Genomic DNA, 19,386 nt, shown 5'->3' on the forward strand with positions numbered 1-19,386 from the left:
ACGTGGACTGCAGCGTTTCAAGAAGGTAGCTCATCACCCCATTCTCAAGGGCAACTAGGGATGGGCAAGACTTAGATGGATTTAGAGTTTTAAAAATGTTTCAAGAAAATGCAGGTGCACATAGAACGTAGAACATAGAAAAGCTACAGCACAAACAGGCCCTTCGGCCCACAAATTGTGCCAAACAATTTCCTTACCTTCTAGGTAAGGAAATTACTTCTAGAAATCATAGAAACCCTACAGTGCAGAAGGAGGCCATTCAGCCCATCGAGTCTGCACCGACCACAATCCCACCCAGGCCCTACCCCCACATATTTACCCGCTAATCCTTCTAACCTACACATCTTAGGACTCTAAGGGACAATTTTCAACCTGGCCAATCAACCTAACCCACACATCTTTGGACCTATCTATAACCCTCTATCTTACTAACCTCCATGAACCTATCCAAAAGTCTCTTAAAAGACTCAATCGAATCCGCTTACACCATCAATACTGGCAGCTGATTCCACGCACCCACCACCCTCTGAGTGAAAAACTTACCCCTAACATCTCCTCTATACCTACTTCCCAGCACCCTAAACCTGTGACCTCTTGTGACAACCATTTCAGCCCTCGGTAAAAGCCTCTGAGAATCCACTCTATCAATACCTCTCAACATCTTACACACCTCTATCAGGTCACCTCTCATCCTTCGTCTCTCCAAGGAGAATAGACCTAGCTCTCTCAACCTATCCTCATAAGTCATACCTCTTAATCCCGGCAACATCCTCATAAATCTCCTCTGCACCCGTTCTATGGCTTCCACATCCTTTCTGTAATGAGGCGACCAGAACTGGGCACAGTACTCCAGGTGGGGTCTGACCAAGGTCCTATACAGCTGCAGCATTATCTCCCGATTTCTAAACTCAATTCCTCTATTGATGAAAGCCAGTATTCCATACGCCTTCTTAACCACAGCCTCTACCTGCGACGCCGCTTTGAGCGTCCTATGAACCCAAACCCAAGATCCCTCTCTTCTTCCACACTGCCAAGCGTCTTACCCTTAATACTATATTCTTCCATCCTATTCGACCTGCCAAAATGAACCACCACACACTTATCTGGGTTGAAGTCCATCTGCCACTTCTCCAACCAGTCTTGCATCTTATCTATGTCTTGTTGCAACTGCTGACATCCCTCTACACTATCCACAACACCTCCAACCTTTGTGTCATCAGCAAACGTGCCAACCCATGGTGCCAGTGCACAGACTGAAACATTGTAGCAAAGGCCAAGTGGCAGGGTTGCCTTGGTAACAGGTTTCAGACATTTCAATGTTTGAATTTTAGCCAATCAGTTTAAATTAGGCACTTAGATGCCAAACACCTATTGAATTTGAAATTGATGTTTTGGTATCCTGGAAACCAATCATATTGTTGGGGATGTGGATATGTCATCACAAGTATGAAGAACAGGCAGTGGGACAATAAGCAGAGACAGCTATTGCCCTCTGCCATATAGCTTTTAGCTCAAAGCCTCATCAAGATAACAAAGAAGAAAGAAGACAGAATATTCTGGAAGACGACAAATCTGGTTGTAATTTTGAGAATGACTTAATTCTACTGTGTTAATGAATGGGAATTGTACTCAACTGAACAGCATTCCATTAGAATAGTACTTTATTTGTTTTGTTAATAGTTTAGTTAACTTGTTCACTGTTAGTTAGATAAATAAATTGTTACTTGTTAATTTTAGAGAATGTGTCAGGGTGTTATTTTGATCAAACCACTAGAAGTTGCTGAGAAGCAGATCAAATTACGTCTCACACACTTTTAACAAATTACGAGGCATGTTACTCCTCTTTGAATGATTAAGTGTTAGTTTTCAGAGGGGGAATCCACCTCCACTTCATAACACTGTACATGCAGCATATTCTTTTATGTGCCAATGTTTGGTATCTAACATCTGCTGGTTGGCAGCATCGTGAGCTGCCTGACCTTCTGATGATGCCATGTGTTGGTGTTCTGACTGTTGATGTGTTGTCCCTGCGACCAGCCTTTGCTGGTTACTCTCCAGCTGCATTAGAGTTAGTAGAAAGACTGGATGCACTTGACCTATCTTCTCTGTCTGAGGTAATCTGCAAACAGAAGGCTTCACGTCAATCCACGTCAAGTCATATTTGGAGGACTGTGTACAATTCTGATCGCTCTGCTATAGGAAGGATGTTATTAAACTGGAAAGGGTGCAAAAAAGACTTACAAAGATGTTACCATCATTGAAAGGTTTGAATTATAAGGAGAGGCTGGATAGGCTGGGACTTTTTCCCCGAAGCACAGGAAGATGAGGGGTGATCTTACTGAGGTTTATAAAATCATGAGGGGTATTGATAAGGTGAATAGCCAAGGTCTTTTCTCCAGGGTAGGGGAGTCCAAAACTAGAGGGCATAGGTTTATGATAAGAGGGGGAAGTTGTAAAAGGGACCTGAGGGACAACTTTTTCACACAGGGAATGGTGCTTATATGGAATGAGCTGCCAGAGGAGGTGGTAGAGGTGGGTACAATTACAACATTTAAAAGACATTTGGACAGGTACATGGATGGGAAAGGTTTAGGGGGATATGGGCCAAATGCAGGCAAATGGGACTAGTTCAGTTTAGGAAACCTGGTCGGTATGGACGAGTTGGGCCGAAGTACCTGTTTCCATGTTGTATATCTCTATGACTCTATTACTGTGGTAACAATAGTCAAAGCATTACATGAATGGATATCATTAGGTCAGGTGATTTCTAGAGTCCAGAAAGTCAAAGCCCAGAGGGAGCTTTCTTTGTGGAGGAATTCAATTCAGATAAGTCCCTGGCTGGAGACAGTGCCACAAAAATCCTTTAAAGTGAATTATGATGCAGCAAAATGAAGTTCCTGTACATAGACTGCTTAGCCTGGGTCCTATGGATGCTTTAAAAATAAAATAGGCTTTGAGGAGTTGAGAGATGATAGCAGGGTGCTTGGCCAGCTGGGAGCCATACTGTTCTTTTCCGGTTGGAGGTAATCAGCATAGATCATAGAATCCGTACAGTGCAGAAGGAGGCCATTCACCCCATTCACCTGCACCAACAACAATTCCACTCAGGCCCTATCCCAGTAACCCCACATAATCCCCCTGACACTAAGGGGCAATTTAGCTTGGCCAATCTACCTAACCCGCACATCTTTGGAATGTGGGAGGAAGCCGGAACACCCAGAGGAAACCCATGTAGACATGGGGAGAATGTGCAAACTCCACACAGACAGTTACCCAAGGCCAGAATCAAACCCAGGTCCTTGGCACTGTGAGCTCAGTGCTAACAACTGTGCCACGATGCCACCCACAGACTCCTTATTTCTCAGTTCCCAAATGAATATAGAGACTTTAAAAGGGATGTTTATCTGCTTTCTGGGTACGGCTTTTGTTTTTTTGTCTTATAATGTCAAAGTCATTAGCCTCTGAAAGATTCATCATCCATGCTGCGAATCTTGTTTAAGGGAACCATTGTCTGGACAGACCCTGTGACTCCACTAGAGGGATAACCTTATCAAGATGCAAATAATGTTGATTTTCCCCCTCAATAGTCCCCTTTTTAAATGAACCTGGACAGTCCCGGAGAGTGTGTTAACACCTCTACAGGGATAATGAGTTTCGATCTCTACAAGCCCCCTAGTTTCATGTGAAATGTTGCAGCCATCTTTTCATTCAGCAAAAGTCAATTTTAAAAGAGCAAAATAAAATAAAGTTTGGTGTAAAGTTTAATTTGTGTCCTTGGCATGTCATTTTAAATAAAACAATGCATAATATTCTTTTTAAAAAAACGTCAATTCACCCTTTCTTCCAATGTTAACAGATCCTTTAAAACATTTTAGGATCCCAATCTGGATCCATATCTTTACCAAAAACTAATAAGTTTTTCCTTACCCCACATCAGATCTGTGTACCAGGTTTCACGGAAATCTGTCCATTCGGTTTTCAGATAGATTGTTTACAAGCTAACAAACAGGGGCAGAAACATTACCTCCACCTTAGAATAGATAAAGTTTGAGATTCAAGAAGCTTACTAATTGAACAAAGCTACAAGATTCCATGGGTTTGGAACAAACAAAATAAATATAAAACAATTTATAGTATCTAGCGTATACTGTTGGTTTAGCTCAGTTGGCTAGACAGCTGGTTAGTGATGCAGAGCGACGCCAGCATCGTGGGTTCAAATCAGACTGAGGTTATTCATGAAGGCTCACCTTCCCAACCTTGCCCCTTGCCTGAGGTGTGGTGATCCTCAGGTTAAATTGCCACCACCTATGGTCATCTGGGACTTTGGTGTCTTTACTTTACTCTAACATTTAGAATAAGTATGAGGTACATGTGAATTAACAGGTAAATTGTGGTTGAACACACCACACTACGGAATAAAGGACAGATTTGTCCAAACCCAATTCAATGGATTTTTATCCAGACCGTTATCACATTGTGAGCCAACCAATTTCACTTTACCTTTCTCACGAGTTACCAATCTCCACCTTTGAAGATCTCACCTTGGAATTCTCTCTGAAGGTTGCTCTCACTCAGAAAACTTTCACCATGACCCACTTAAGGGCCTTAATTGGAGCAAAGTGGGCATCTTGTTCAAGACCTTGCCAGCCCCAGTATTAAATTTCTGCGAGTTTGCTGCAGGTGGGAAACTAGAGGGAATCCTGTTCCTTCAATTTCATGCTCCCCACCCCATCACCACAAAAACCTGGGGAGGAGCATGGTGCTGAAATTTAGGCCCTAGGCTCAGGCATCTTCATGCACTTCCTCTTGGGTGGCATGGTAGCACAGTGGTTAGCACTGCTGCCTCACAGCGCCAGGGACCTAGGTTCGATTCCTGGTTTGGGTCACTGTCTGTGTGGAGTTTGCACGTTCTCCCCGTGTCTGCATGGGTTTCCTCCGGGTGCTCCGGTTTCCTCCCACAGTCTGAAAAACATGCTGGTTAGGTGCATTAACCTGAACAGGTGTCAGAGCGTGGCGACGAGGAGAGTTTCACAGTAACATCATTGCAATATTAATGTAAGTCTTACTTGTGACTAATAAATAAACTTAAAATTCTTTTGTCCGTTACTGTAGGGATTGGTGAGCTAGAGAATTACTGCCCAATGAGATTTTGGGGCAGAATTCCCGCCTGAAGCTAATTGACGCGCATTCGGATGGTGGGAAGGCAGAACCCGCTATCTGAAAAATTCAGTCCCAGGAAGTATAAGCCCAGTTCGCTCATTATCGGCTAACTCTCTTTTCCAGAACCTTCTCCGTATTTTCGCCAAAGCAATTATATCCATCCTTGGATCTGAAGACCAAACAGCACACAATGAAGTAGGATGATGGAGTAGGATGAGTGACTGGATAATATTAATGCTGTAACATCTCCAGTACGGAAAGCTTAGGACCCAGTCATTTCTGGATTTTAGAATTTTCTGGATTTTAAAATGATGTAAAAATGTCGAACCACAAGTCTATGAACTGGAAATGACATAGATATAAATATTAACCTGAAACTAAAACAGTGATATAATATTTTAAAGCAGGAATTAAACTTGTTTTACTGATCTAAATCCTGTATCTACTATGTTACTTCTCCCAAAGTACTGGGTTAAAATGATGACATCAAGGGAAGCATTAAAGTATTAAAACCAAGGATAGTTAATAAGTTGCTTGAAGACACAAAGACCAATACTAACTGGGAACGGAAAAAGGGAGGAGAAGGGGAGGAGGTCACAAAGTGAGCAGCAATCTCTCCTCTACTGACCTTAGGTGTGTAAGGGCTGGATGATTATAACTATTGAGCTTTGTCAGCATCTTGAAATGGTTGTGAAGTGGCAGCTTGCCAACAGACATTTATTTAGTGGTAAAGTGGAAACAACCCTTCCCTTCTCAGGATTAAGAGCAGTTGGAGCCCATTTATCCTGATCTATATATTTGAAGAACTTGATTCAGATAGGTTAACATTGGAAACATTTGTGGGTATGTCAGATGGACAATTTTAACCCATTTTCATTTGGGATAATAAAGTTAAAGATCATATCTGCTATTTTTGTGGGGTAATAAAAAAATTCTGGGACACTGAGTTTACGCCTTCTTGATTTAGTTGCAGCATCCGAACAGTTGAGTGGCGAGTCCATGGGTTGCTTGGGTCGACTCAAATTCCAGCCAACTGGTATTTCCAAATTGGAGAGGTTACTATATATCATATTCTGCTTTTGAGAGAGATGTGTTCACTAAATCTCTGATCTATGCTAACATAGAACAATAAAATGCAAATACTGAAAATATAAATTAAAAACAGAAAATACTGAAAGTACACAACAGAGTATCAGTATTTATAAAGAGAAAAGACAAATTTGACCTTTAGTTGTGTCCCTTTATCAGCATGGAACTGGAGTATACGTCACGTCACATAAACCCATTGCTTCCAATTTCCCAAGGGTTGCATAAAACATTGAAAGGCTTATTCCAGTTGATGAAAGAAATTCAAGTTGTGGTTGGCCTAAGTCACATGGTGCTCTGAAATGACTTATAAAGGCACAATCTGTTCGGAGCATTCCACTTGGAAGCAAAATCCAGTCTAATTCTTTCTGACCACTCTGCAGGCATCTGATATACAGCACAACAACCTATAGGGTATTACCAAGAATCATTGGCAGTTTTTAGGTTCACTGGAATTCCCTTCTTGTGGTTGCAACAAAACATTCAAATTTCAGAATTCTGTTCTCCAGCCTTAGAAGAGATGGCTTTGAGAGAAATCAATGGTTTCTGGAACTATTGTCAAAGACCATTAACATTTCACCCTACCCATTTGAGCCTCCATCAAAAGCTGCCAATTAGGTAAATATATCATTGCCCTGACTGTAGAATTTACATTAACCTGGCCTGTGTATGTTTATCCATTCCATCTTCATATCATTGCTTGATACATTGTACATTGCATTGTTTCTCTTGTACAATTTCCATGAACAATTTCTGTAGTATATATCGGAATGTTCGAAATATGTAGATCCTACTGGATGTCATTTCACTAGGAGCCTAAATGTAACTACATGTGTGACTTGGTGTTGTGAACAAGAGGGGGAACCGCTGCCACTGTTATTGCTGTTACAGCAGCGATCCTATTGGAGAGAAAAAGCTGCAGTTAATGACCAAAGCCAATGTTTAGACTTCTGACATTTTAGTACCAGACAAATAGCTCAATAATTTTATTCAGATCTGTTACCATCTCAGTTTGGTTTCTTTTTTGCTGCTGCTTGTTCCATTTCCATTTCCATTTCCGCACTATTTCCATTCCACAGAGCTTCCCAATGTCAATAAAGATACCCAAAGCTATCAATTATCTCCTGATCACACTAACCGCTCATTGACCTCAACACCAACATCACAACACTCCAACCATACCAGCACCTTCTCTCAACTTAGGCTGAGAGACAGAGATAGATCAGGATCAATTAGGATAGATCAGGTTTTATATACCATCAACAAATGGTACATAAAAGGCCAACCACCAATACAGCTTTTGAAATGAAATATTGCAATTTGAAATAAATAAAACATACTTACAGGTATGAGTTGCTGTTATAGAAAAAAAAGCCATTTGCAATGTGATCAGCACATCTCAGCTACCTAGCATGGTCAGTTATTTTCCATAATTTCTTAGAATATGAGAATATAAAAAAGGAGGGAATGTGTATATGATCTCTCATGCTTGCTCTGCCATTCAATAAGGTCAAGGCTGATCTTCTATCTCAACTTCACCATCCTATGCTATCTCCATATCCCTCGATTCTTTTCCTCTCCATGTGCACATTTTAATTCTCATATTTCAGCTACATATTCTAATGTTAACCTTCATCGCAAAGGAAGACAAATGGGAAGATATTCTAACTCAGTTGTACAGAGCCTCTAGTCAGAGGGAAAGATGCTCTGTTAGAGAGTTGGTGCAGACTTGATGGGCCAAGTAGCCTCCTTCTACACTGTAGGGATTCTATAATAGGACAGGGACAGAGAAATAATTTCCTCTGGTGGTGAAATCCAGAACAAGGAGGCACAATCTTAAAATTAAAGCTAGACCTATTCACATAAAGGATAGTAGAAATCTAAAATGCTCTTGCCAAAATGCTATGGATACTGGGTCAATTGAAATTTTCAAGATTGAGATCAACAGAAATCAAGACAGCATTTGACCCACTGTGACACCAAGGAGCCCCAGCAAGATTAAATGAATGGGAATCAGGTGGAAAACTCCACTGGTTGGAGTCATGCCTAGCATAAAGGAAGATGGTTGCGGTTGTTGAAGGCAACCAAGCCTCTGGAGTTTGGTAGGATAGTGTCCTAAGCCTAACCATCTTCGGTTGCTTCATCAATAATCTTTCCTCCATCTTATGTTCAAAGTGGAAATTTCTTATCAGTGTAAGTTGCTTATGCATTTTCAGTACCATATGAAACTCCTGAGCTACTGAAGGTATCTTGCATGCAGCAAGACATGGACAACATTCATGCTTATGTGGATAAATGGCAAGTAACATTCATGTCACACAAGTACCAGGCAATGAACATTTCCAGCAAGTGAGAATCTCAATCTACCCATTCCCCTTGATTTTCAACGGCATTACCATGGCTGAATTCCCCACCATCAATATCAGGAGAGTTACTATTAACCAGAAACCTAACTGGACCAGGCATTTAAAAATTATGGCTACAAGAGTAGGTCAGAGGCTGGAAATTTTGAAGTGGGTAACTCACCTCCTGATTCCCCAGATGCTGTCTCCCATCTACATGTTATAAATCAGGAGACGATGGAATACTTTCCATTTTCATTATTGTCTGCGGCTCCAACAACACTCAAGAAGCTCAACATGATCCAGAACAAAACAGCCTGCTTGATCAGCACCCAAACCACAATCTTAAACGTTCATTCCCCCCAACTAGTGCATTTTAACTGCATTGTGCACCACCCACAAGATATACTTCAGCAACTTGCCAAGTGCACTTCAACAGAATCTTCCAAACCCATGACCTTTGCCATCTGGAAGGACAAGGGCAGCAAATGCAAGGAAACGTCATGACCTGCAATTTCCCCTCCAAGCCACACACTATTCTGATTTAGTTATATTGCCGTTCCTTCACTGTTGCTTGGTTAGAAACCTGGATCTCTCTTTCTAACAACAGTGTGGCTGTTTGTACACCATATTGACTGCTGCAGTTTAAAAAGATAGCTTACTACCACCTTCTCAAAGGCAATTAAAGGTGGCCAGGAAATGCTGGCCTTGTTAGTGACGTTCTCATCCTAATACAAATAAACAAATAAAACAAGCAGATTTTTGTTAGGGTAAGGGTATCATGTGGTAGAGGGTAGGTAAATAGTGTTCAGGTATAGATTAGCCATGATCTAATTGAATGGCAGAACAGGCTTGAGTTGTTAAATGATCCTGCTCCTCTATTTGTATATTGCATGAATATTTAGGAGGTTATAATAATGTAGAACCACAGTATCCCTACAGTGCAGAAGGGGGCTATCCGGCCATTGATTCTGCACAGACTCTCCAAAAGAGAATCTTACCCAGGCCTACCCTCCATCCTATCCCCATAACCCTGCGCATTTATCAGGGCTAAACCCCCTAACATACACATCATGGGACAATGAGGGGCAATTTAGCATGGCCAATCCACCTAACCTACATGTCTTTGGAGTGTGGGAGGAAATCAGAGCACCTGGGGGAAACCCATGCAGACACAGGGAGAACCTACAAAATCTGTACAGTCATCCAAGACTAGAATCGAATCCAGGTCCCTGGCATCGAGGCAATAGTGTTAATTACTATGCCTCCCCACAGAGACTCCACAATTTAAGTTGTTTCCTGCCTGGGTTGTAGAAATTGATTGGCATTGCAGGAATGTAAATCCCCTCAATTGAAAGGTACTCAATGTTTAATGTACAATTAATGTGCAAATGTAGGAATTTCTTGAAACTCTCAGAGGGGTTGAGGGTGAACTGCCTTTTTGCAAGGCTAATGGCAAAGTGGCTGGCACCAAAAATGCTGATTCACAATTTGTTGTGCATCTCTTCCTTACCACAAGTTGCTGGATGATTTGCATTTATTTAATGATGTGCACATTAAACTCCCTATTATTTTGGCAGCAAAATCTCGGCCAATGGTTGTGTAGTTGAGTTTGTAAAGATGTAAAGAATGTTTGTAAAGATGTAAAAGAATTGTAAAAACTGCCAGAGGAAATAAAAATGTGTGGTCCCTTTAAAAACTGGTTTTATGTTCAGTGCTTGGAAGTTAACAATGGAGGTGCTTACGGGGTACACAGATTGCAACATTTGTAAACCAGGACCAAACATCAGGGTTGCTTTGGTAACAGGCTTTGCATGCTTTTGCTTTTTAACAGCCTATCAGTTTAAAGAAGACACTCTGCCATTAGGAACTTATCAAATTTGAATTTACTGTTGTTGACAACATCAGACCAATCCTGGTATAGAAAATGGATAGGTCATCAGAGATATAAAAATAGGAACTCAACTGCCTAGTTCAGTTCAGTTCAGTTCAGCTGAGTTGAACTGAAAAGCTGCCACCTCTCAACACGTGAAGAGGGCAAGAGCGGCTCACTGCCAGCTAAAGAAAAAAATTCTCCATCTATCTACCAGAATTGTACCAAATCAGAAAGAGTTTACTGACAGTGACATCGACAGAAGAACTCCAAAGTTTTTTTCCAAAGCCACAAAACTTGTTTATATATATTTTTTGAGAGTGACTAAGTTAGTATTATTGTTTTTTGGTAATGAATGGTCCTTGTATTTATTTGAACAGCGTTCCAGACGAACTTTACTTTAATCCATATGTTACCTGTTCCTGATTGGTTCAATAAATCACTTGTTAATTATTCACTTAAAGTGAATCAAGCCTTTATTTTAATAAACCTCTAAATGTTAATGTAGAACAATTAACACCTTCCCAAACACTTTAACAGATTATAAAGTGAGGTAAAGGGGATTAACCTCTGCATCATAACACCAATATAATAATATTTCTAAGTTGCAATAACTAAACATGCCCACATAGAATGTGAAAATTAACAACACTAACTAGCATTGAGTCTACAGGCTATTTCAATTGATTATATTTTATTATGAGATTTGTTTTTAAATGTTTGTACTGCAGAAATTCTGATGCTTAACTCCTGAGTTGTCAATGTCTGAAAATATGGTGTGATGTTTATGATTAGAAGTCACATTAATTATAAATCAATATGTATATAGACATATTTATTTTGAAAAGATAACATATAACAAAAAATAGCTTGAGTTTGTAATCATTGAGTTGTAGTCAGTAAGTTTGCACTCAATGATGTAAGATGGTTAGACCTTAGTGAGAGGATTTTATTCAATTCTTTGTGCCATACTTCAGATAGAATGTCAAGGCCTTGGAGGTGAATAAAGAGATTTCCCAGAATGGTACCAGGGATGAGGAAATTCAATTATGAGAATCATAGAATCCTACAGTGCAGAAAGAGGCCATTCGGCCCATCGAGTCTGCACCAACCACAATCCCACCCAGGCCCTATCCACATATCTACCCACCAACCCCTCTAACTTATGTATCCCGGGACACTAAGGGGCAATTTAGAATGGCCAATCAACCTAGCCTGCACATCTTTGGACTGTGGGAGGAAACCGGAGCACCTGGAGGAAACCCACGCAGACACAGGGAGAATGTGCAAACTCCACACAGACAGCGACCCGAGCCGGGATACGAACCCAGGTCCCTGGAGCTGTGAAGCAGCAGCGCTAACCACTGTGCTACCGTGCCACCCAAGAATTGGGGATTGTTTTCCTTCCAGCAAGGAAGGTTAAGGGAAGATTTAATAGAGGTGTTCAAAATTATGAAGGGGTTTGAAAGAATAGTTAGGGAGAAACTGTTCCCATAGCAGAAGGGTTAGTTACCAGAAATTTAAGATCGTCAAAAAGCCAGGGGCAGGTGATTAGCAATATTTTTACTCAGTGAGTTGTGAATATCTGAAAAGGAAATGGAAACAGATTCAACAATAACTTTGAAAAGGGATGTGTTGTAGGGAAAAATCCCTTGTACCAGTGCATTCAAGGAGGTCGAGTCACAAGGCAAGGTTCAAAGCGTTTTTCTTTATTGTACAATTACTGGGATCCCAGGGAGACCCCCGTAGCCAGCTTAGAAACAGTGGCTTGGCCACGTTGATCTCAGCAGTTACACATTTGCTCTGGATATTTATAGGAATCCAAATTCGAGCGGGAACATTTGCTCATACATTTTTACAATATGTAAAAAGTGTCCTATCTGGTCAGGAAGTTCCCTGGGAGACTTTGTCAATTTGCATCGGTATGGTGTGTGTCCGTGTTAATGGAACTGTCTGTTCTTGCCCCGGTGTTTTAATGTGTTTCCCATTATCCTCTCGATGTGTCCCCTTATCTAAATCGACCTCTGATGTTTTGTGTCTGTATTCTATGCTTGCGAGATTAGGTGTTAATGCCATTTTGTCCTGCTGTGTGTAGGGGGATTTAATTTAATCTTTTATTCTTTTTATCCCAGTTTATTAAGTTTCTTTGCCTGCCTTGGCCATTTTATTCCCATAATATTTTATTTAGAGTACAGTTATGCCATATATCCCACTGCCAGGTCTTGACTCGCAGATATCCCGATCTTCTGGCCAAGGGCCGTGTTAAAATGCAACTTCGTGCTGTTTCTGGGCAGAATAAGGATCTTCCATCAAACTTGAATTAAAGGTTTCTCAGCTGTGCAGAGGGGGATTTAAACGAATGTCCATTCGGGTGTTCCCCTCTGCATTGTGGGCACGTTATGAATGGTGCCAATCAGTCCAATAAATGAATATGTTTAATGAGGTGAATATTGGTGAGATAATAAAAATATGGCTTTGGAAAATGGCCTACTTCAGATGTGTACAAATATTTAAATTCATGAGTTTACAGAGAAAGAGCACGGGAGATTGAGAAAATTGACTAATTAGATATCTCTTTCAAAGAGCTGCCAGACCCGGTTAAATGGTCTCCTGTGTTGAACAATTCAATGATCCTACAATATCAATGTGGGAAAGTCTGGGAGTAATACGAGGTGAATTTCTCCTGTGGCACTCTCAATTGTACACCATAATTTCCGCAGAAGATTCATGGGAACGCCATATAAATGACAAGAATATCTTGTCAGTTTATTCAGGGTAACTTAGTGGAAGAGTTGTGCACACATTTTCTCAAGTTTTCGAAGCTATTCTGCCTAGGTTATGGTAGACAAACATCAGAATTCCCATGAAAACCCATCAGTATCCACAATTTTTTCTACCAATGATCAAGAGAAGCTCGAGGAAGTTCAATCCGTCTAATGGAGTTTTGCCAACTTGAAGACTGACATGTCAACAGATATTAGACTAAAAGGAGTGCCATAACAATTATAGTAGCAAATTATACATGTAGTTGATTCAAACCTTTCTGACACTGACAAATTATCGACGCAAGCACACTTTTAGAGGGGGATTCTTTTCATGAAACTAGCAGGGTTGGGTTGCAGTTAGAATCTGTGATTTAATGGAAATTGCGATGTGTCTCACTAGTTATTTTATCTTGTATACAACTTGACTTTTAATATAGAGATATCGTGCTGGTTCCTTGCATAAGTGTTTCACTAACACATAGTTGCCGCAATTGATTGCAAAGTATAACTATGTCTAATTTGTCTTTTTAGTAGATTATAATCAATGTGCGGGTGGGATGGAGCAGGGAACTGGCATTGGTGTGTGGTGCTGGGGAGGCAGTGAGTTGGCTGTGTGGTGCTGGGGAGGCAGCGAGTTGGCTGTGTGGTGCTGGGGAGGCAGCGAGTTGGCTGTGTGGTGCTGGGGAGGCATCGAGTTGGCTGTGTGGTGCTGGGGAGGCAGTGAGTTGGCTGTGTGGTGCTGGGGAGGCAGTGAGTTGGCTGTGTGGTGCTGGGGAGGCAGTGAGTTGGCTGTGTGGTGCTGGGGAGGCAGTGAGTTGGCTGTGTGGTGCTGGGGAGGCAGTGTGTTGGCTGTGTGGTGCTGGGGAGCTGTCTTTATATGCCCTGTTTGTGAACAGAATTCCCACTCATCTGAAGAAGGGGCTTGGGGCTCCAAAAGCTTGTGTGGCTTTTGCTACCAAATAAACCTGTTGGACTTTAACCTGGTGTTGTTAAACTTCTTACTGGTGCTGGGGAGGCAGTGAGTTGGCAGTGTGGTGCTGGAGAGGCAGTGTGGTGGTTGTGTGGTGCTGGGGAGGCTGTGTTGCTGGGGAGGCTGTGTGGTGCTGGGGAGGCAGTGTGTTGGCTGTGTGGTGCTGGGGAGGCAGTGTGTTGGTTGTGTGGTGCTGGGGAGGCAGTGTGTTGGCTGTGTGGTGCTGGGGAGGCAGTGTGTTGTTGCTGCCTGTAGCCTCTAGGTGTCTCTGGCTGTGTGCTTCCCCTCCCCCCTCTGCAGAGCCGCTGCGATTGTCCGCTCCGGAGCCGCTCTCTGCGCCTGACGCCATATTGCCTTCCTCCTGCACCGTGCTGAGATGCGAGTGAAGCGCGGCCGTTGCCGCCGCTCGTGACTCCTCGCCGAGCCTCAGCTGCGCTGCCTTGACTCCCGCCAGCGCTGACGATCCTTCCCATCCGAAAGAGGAGTGAAGGCGCGGAGCCATGGAGGCCGTCAAAGCCTTTAATAACGAGGTCTGTGTGAGCCGCGGCTGTTTTTTTTTGGGGGGGGTGGATTTCTGAGCGACGCAGGCGGTTGGTAGCGGGGCCTCCGGAGACTAACGGGCGGGGAGAGGGAGGCTCGGGCACTAACAGGCCTCTCGAGCGTCTCACCACCGGATTAAAATTAGAAATTAAAACATGCCCGGAAACCGGGGCCTGCAGTCAGGGTCAATGCGGCCGCCCCGGCGGCGATCCCGAGTAACCGCCCCCAGGAGGAGTTACTCAACCTGGAGGTGAAATGTGCGTGTTTGAGGGGATAAGAGCCTCTCTGCCCACCCCCGGGTAACGGAAATTCCGCCAAGCCCTGGGCCTGCTCAGTAAATAAACGGCAGCCGGTCCCCGGAGTGGGGTGGGAGGATGAGTATTATCCGGCTGCCGGCTCTGGGTGACCTCTCCCGGAGGCGCTGCTGCTGCCGCCTCCTCCACAGGGCCTCCTCTGCGCATTTGTGCTGAGTGCGGCCCTGGGCCCCGCTCTCTAATTTGACGCCTGTCCAGGGGGACTGGAGCCTGCCCGGAGAATGCGTTTCCTGCGCCGTTGAAGCGACATTAATGCTGCAGAGAGCCATGGAGCCAAGTTTTCGACTTGTCTTCAGAACGCATTTTCGTTTCTTTGCCATCTTTATTCGAAGCCGGTGTTTTATATCAATAAAAAAACCAAATCAATTAGTTTTAATCCAAGAGACAATATTGGACACATCACCAATGCTACTCATGAGTTTCATAAACTGAAGAAGATAAAAATGGGTCTGAAACAGTTCTCTGTTAACTGTAAATATAAATTTACTTTAAAGGGAAGATCCTATAATATACTGTACATTTGCCAATGTATTAGTCAAATTAAACATACATTTGCGGCAACATTTAGAAGTATTTTGTATGCACTTCGAGTCAGGGATAAAATAACTACTATGTTGAAGATATTTCAAAATTTCGTAACAGGAAATCTAACCTTATCTAACATTTTCCTCCCTAAATCAAGGAAATTGCTTCTCTCACAAGCCATATCGATTATGATCAACTAGGACCAAGCTTGCCCATGTGGGCATCCTCATGGTCTGGAAGGACATTTGAGTTGCTATCTCGTGGAGTTTGGAAAAAGAAAAACTGGTGGAGTGTGCTGCATGAATAGACAACCTTAGTGAGCCACTTTAAAGGGAGGAAGTGAATTTTGCACTGCTACCTAGCTTGTAGGGTAGCAGGCATGAACATATTTAGGAATCGCTAAATGTTATTCTAGGCAAGGATGGGAGGCTTGTAAAGATTTTGGTGATCTGTGCCAAAAACTATTGAATTAACTTGGAATTGCCTTTCTGAGGATGGTGAACACGATTCTGTTTCATTCTCCTTGCATGCTCTCAGTTTTGATTTGTATCTATAGACAAGAGAATTCTAGTGAGCACGCAGTTTGAGAAAACTAATTGATAGTGACTCTTAAATTGGTAACTTTGGGGCTTGCAGAAAATCAGGAAGGGGCAAGCTGGATTCTGCTCTCCTCATCAGTGTGCAGGAATTGTGGCTTTTTCAAAATTGCAGATTATCTGTGTTCAATTTTCATATAGGTTTTGGGCCTAGTGCTTACTGTTAGTCACATAGAAGTTGAAAACTGTGGAATTTATCTGTAATATAAGGCCATAAGATGTAGGAGCCGAGGTAGGCCATTTGGCCCATTCAGTCTGCTTCCTTCAAGAGATCTGATATCCTCAGATCCACTTTTCCACCTTATCCTCATAACCTTTGATTTCCTTGCCGATTAAAAATCTTATCTCAGCCTTTAATATACTTGAAGACCCAGCATCCACATCTCTCTGCGGTTAAAGAATTCCACATTCACTATCCTCAGAGAGAACAAATTCCTCCTCTTCTGTCTTAAATGGGTAACTCCTTACTCTGAGATCATGCCCTCTGGTCCCAGATTCTCCCACAAGAGGAAACATCCTCTCGGCATCTGTCCTGTCAAGCCCCCTGAGAATCCTATATGTCTCAATAAGGTCACACCTCATTCTTCTAAACTCCAACCTACCTAACTTCTCAGGAGAAAATCCCTCCATACCCAGGACCAAGCTAGAGAAGCTTCTCTGGACTGACTCCAATGCCAGTACATCTTTCCTTCGATAAGGGAACCAAAATTGTTCAGAGTATTCCAAATATGGTCTAAGTGGTGCCTAGTTTGGTTTTAGCAAGATGTCCCTATTTTTATATATCATTTCCTTTGAAAGAAAGGCCAGCATTGCATTTGCTGTCCCAATTACCTGCTGAACTTGTATTCTAGTTTTTGTGAACTATGCAGGAGGACCCCCAAATTCTTCAGTTCTGCAGTTTTCTCCAATATTTCTCCATTTAAATAATATTCAACTCCTTTATTCTTCCTACCAAAGTCCGTAACTTCACATTTTCCGACATTATATTCCATCTGTCACACAGCTAACCTGTCTGTATCCCTTGTAGACTCTGTATCATCCTCACCACTTGCCTTCCCACCTATTTTGTGTCACCTGCAAACTTTGGCAATAGTACGTTCACTTCCCTCATCCAAGTCTGCACGGATCCCTGTGGCATGTCACAAGTTGCAGGTTGCCATCCTGAAAATGCACATCTTATTTCAGCTCTGTCTTCTGTTAACCAACCAATTCTCTATCCATGCTAACAAACCTCCTCCAAAAACTTGGACTCTTTTAAGTAGCAATTTGTGTGGTACCTTATTAAACATTTTTTTGAAATCCAAGTATATTAATACATTTACTGGCTCCCCTTTATCAATCCTCTTGTAAGATGAGGCCATTGAATCTGTAGAATTCTGTCAGGCATGATTTTTCTTCATGAAGCCATTATGACTCAGCTTGATTATATTATGCATTTCTAAATGCTCTGCTATAACATCCTTTATAAGTACTCTTAACATTTTCCCACTGACATAAGTTAAGCTAACTGGTCTATAGTTACTTGATTTTTGTCTCCCTCCTTTTTTGAATAAAGGTGGTACATTGGAAGTTTTACAATGTTGTTGGAATTTCCAGAATTAAGAATTCTTGGAAGATTACTACCAGTATCCATTATGCATCCATTATCTCTAGCTACTTCCTTTTAATATTCTAGGATTCAACCCATCAAGCCCAGGATAATTATTGGCCTTCCTTTTTATATATTTAAAGAAGGTATATGGTGTAACCGCAAAGATGTTGAAGGGATGGATAAAACATTTGATAGCATCATTTAATCCATCGATAAAGCAAAATATTGCGAATGCTGGAGTTTGAAACAAAAACACAAAATGCTGGAAAATCTCAGAATTCCGACTTGAAACGTTGGCTCTATTCTCTCTCCACAGATGCTGTCAGACCTGCTGAGATTTTCCAGCATTTTTTGTTTTTGTTTCATTTAATCCATCACTCTACATAAGATACAAGGCAGTGGTATTCACTATCACCTATTCCATGTGATTTTGTCATTGACAGTGGGCATAAAATTGGGCAGTGCACCTGTAAAAATATGAGGCTTTGCCAGTGGCATTAGGCTTCAAAGTTCCACCAGAATGTCTGTACAGACATTTCTGAAAGCATTGCCAGACTTTTGGCAGATACTATACTGCCGCAGATGTGTGGTTTGTCGCATTCTACATGCAACCTTGACTATTGGGCTAACTGGTAGGATATGAAAGACTTGCATTCCATCATCTTTAACAACCATAGCTCCCCCAAAATGATTTACAGCCAAAGAAACGTTGTTAATGTGTAGGCACTGTTGTAATGTAGGAAACACTGCAGCTAATTTACTTTCAGCAAGCTCCCACAAATAGCAATGTGATAACCAGATAATCAATCACTTTTTGTGATGTTTTTGAGGGAGAAACATTGACCAGAACATTGAAGATATAGCTTACCTATCTTTGAAATAGTGCCATGGGATATTTTGCACCTACCTAAGCAGGCAGGTGGAGCCTCAGTGTAACCTTTTGTCCAAAAGCTGAGACCTCTGATAGTGCAGCACTACACGGGAGTAATTTTTGTGCTCAAGCCCAGGAGTGAACAAAAATGCTATCAGCTGAAATGGTGGGGCTTTTTCTTTTGTGATGTTTTCTGGATGCTGTAGGAGGGGACTGATTGGTGGATTCTGAGTACATCTTTTCCAACTGTTGATTGGAAGCCTGATGGATGCCAATTAGTTCTTAGGGACAGCACTGAGATGGGCACTTTTTTGCTTTTCTTATCTTTCCAATATGCTGGTATAGTCGCAATGTAGGTTTCATTTTGAGGCATATACTAATTGTCCAAACATTTCTTTATGATGTAGAAATCTTTGGAGAACCTTTTGTATCTTAGTCCCTTCCAGAATTGTTTTAAATAGTTGCCAATGTGTAAGCATGCTATGTGGCATTTAAACTAATGTCTGGATTGTCAAACACTGACAATATAAGCTGATCTTTATAGATCCGGTACAATGAAGGAACGAAAATGTCATAGAATCCCTCCAGTGCAGAACGAGGCCGTTCGGCCCATCGAGTCTACACCGACCACAATCCCACACATTTACCCTGCTAACCCCCCTGATACTAGAGGCAATTTAGCATGGCTAATTCACCTAACCTGCACATCTTTAGACTGTGGGAGGAAACCGGAGCACCTGGAGGAAACCCACG

At 42.0% G+C, this 19,386-nt stretch overlaps 1 protein-coding gene across 5 annotated transcripts in view; it reads left to right on the top strand.

Annotated features, from left to right (window-relative positions):
- Positions 1-14,494: 14,494 nt before the first annotated feature.
- scaf8 (SR-related CTD-associated factor 8) overlaps positions 14,495-19,386 on the top strand; it is a 179,715-nt gene continuing 174,823 nt past the window's right edge. For 2 of the 5 annotated variants that reach the window (XM_078229954.1, XM_078229955.1), the window contains exon 1: positions 14,495-14,726. In XM_078229954.1, coding sequence (XP_078086080.1) covers positions 14,697-14,726 — 30 coding nt within the window. In that variant the 5' untranslated portion in view covers positions 14,495-14,696. The remainder of the gene's footprint in view (positions 14,727-19,386) is intronic. The other 3 variants (XM_078229956.1, XM_078229957.1, XM_078229958.1) reach the window with 3 other exon arrangements.

This window comes from Mustelus asterias, chromosome 15 (genome assembly GCF_964213995.1).
Source record: "Mustelus asterias chromosome 15, sMusAst1.hap1.1, whole genome shotgun sequence".
NCBI classification, from domain to species: domain Eukaryota; kingdom Metazoa; phylum Chordata; class Chondrichthyes; order Carcharhiniformes; family Triakidae; genus Mustelus; species Mustelus asterias.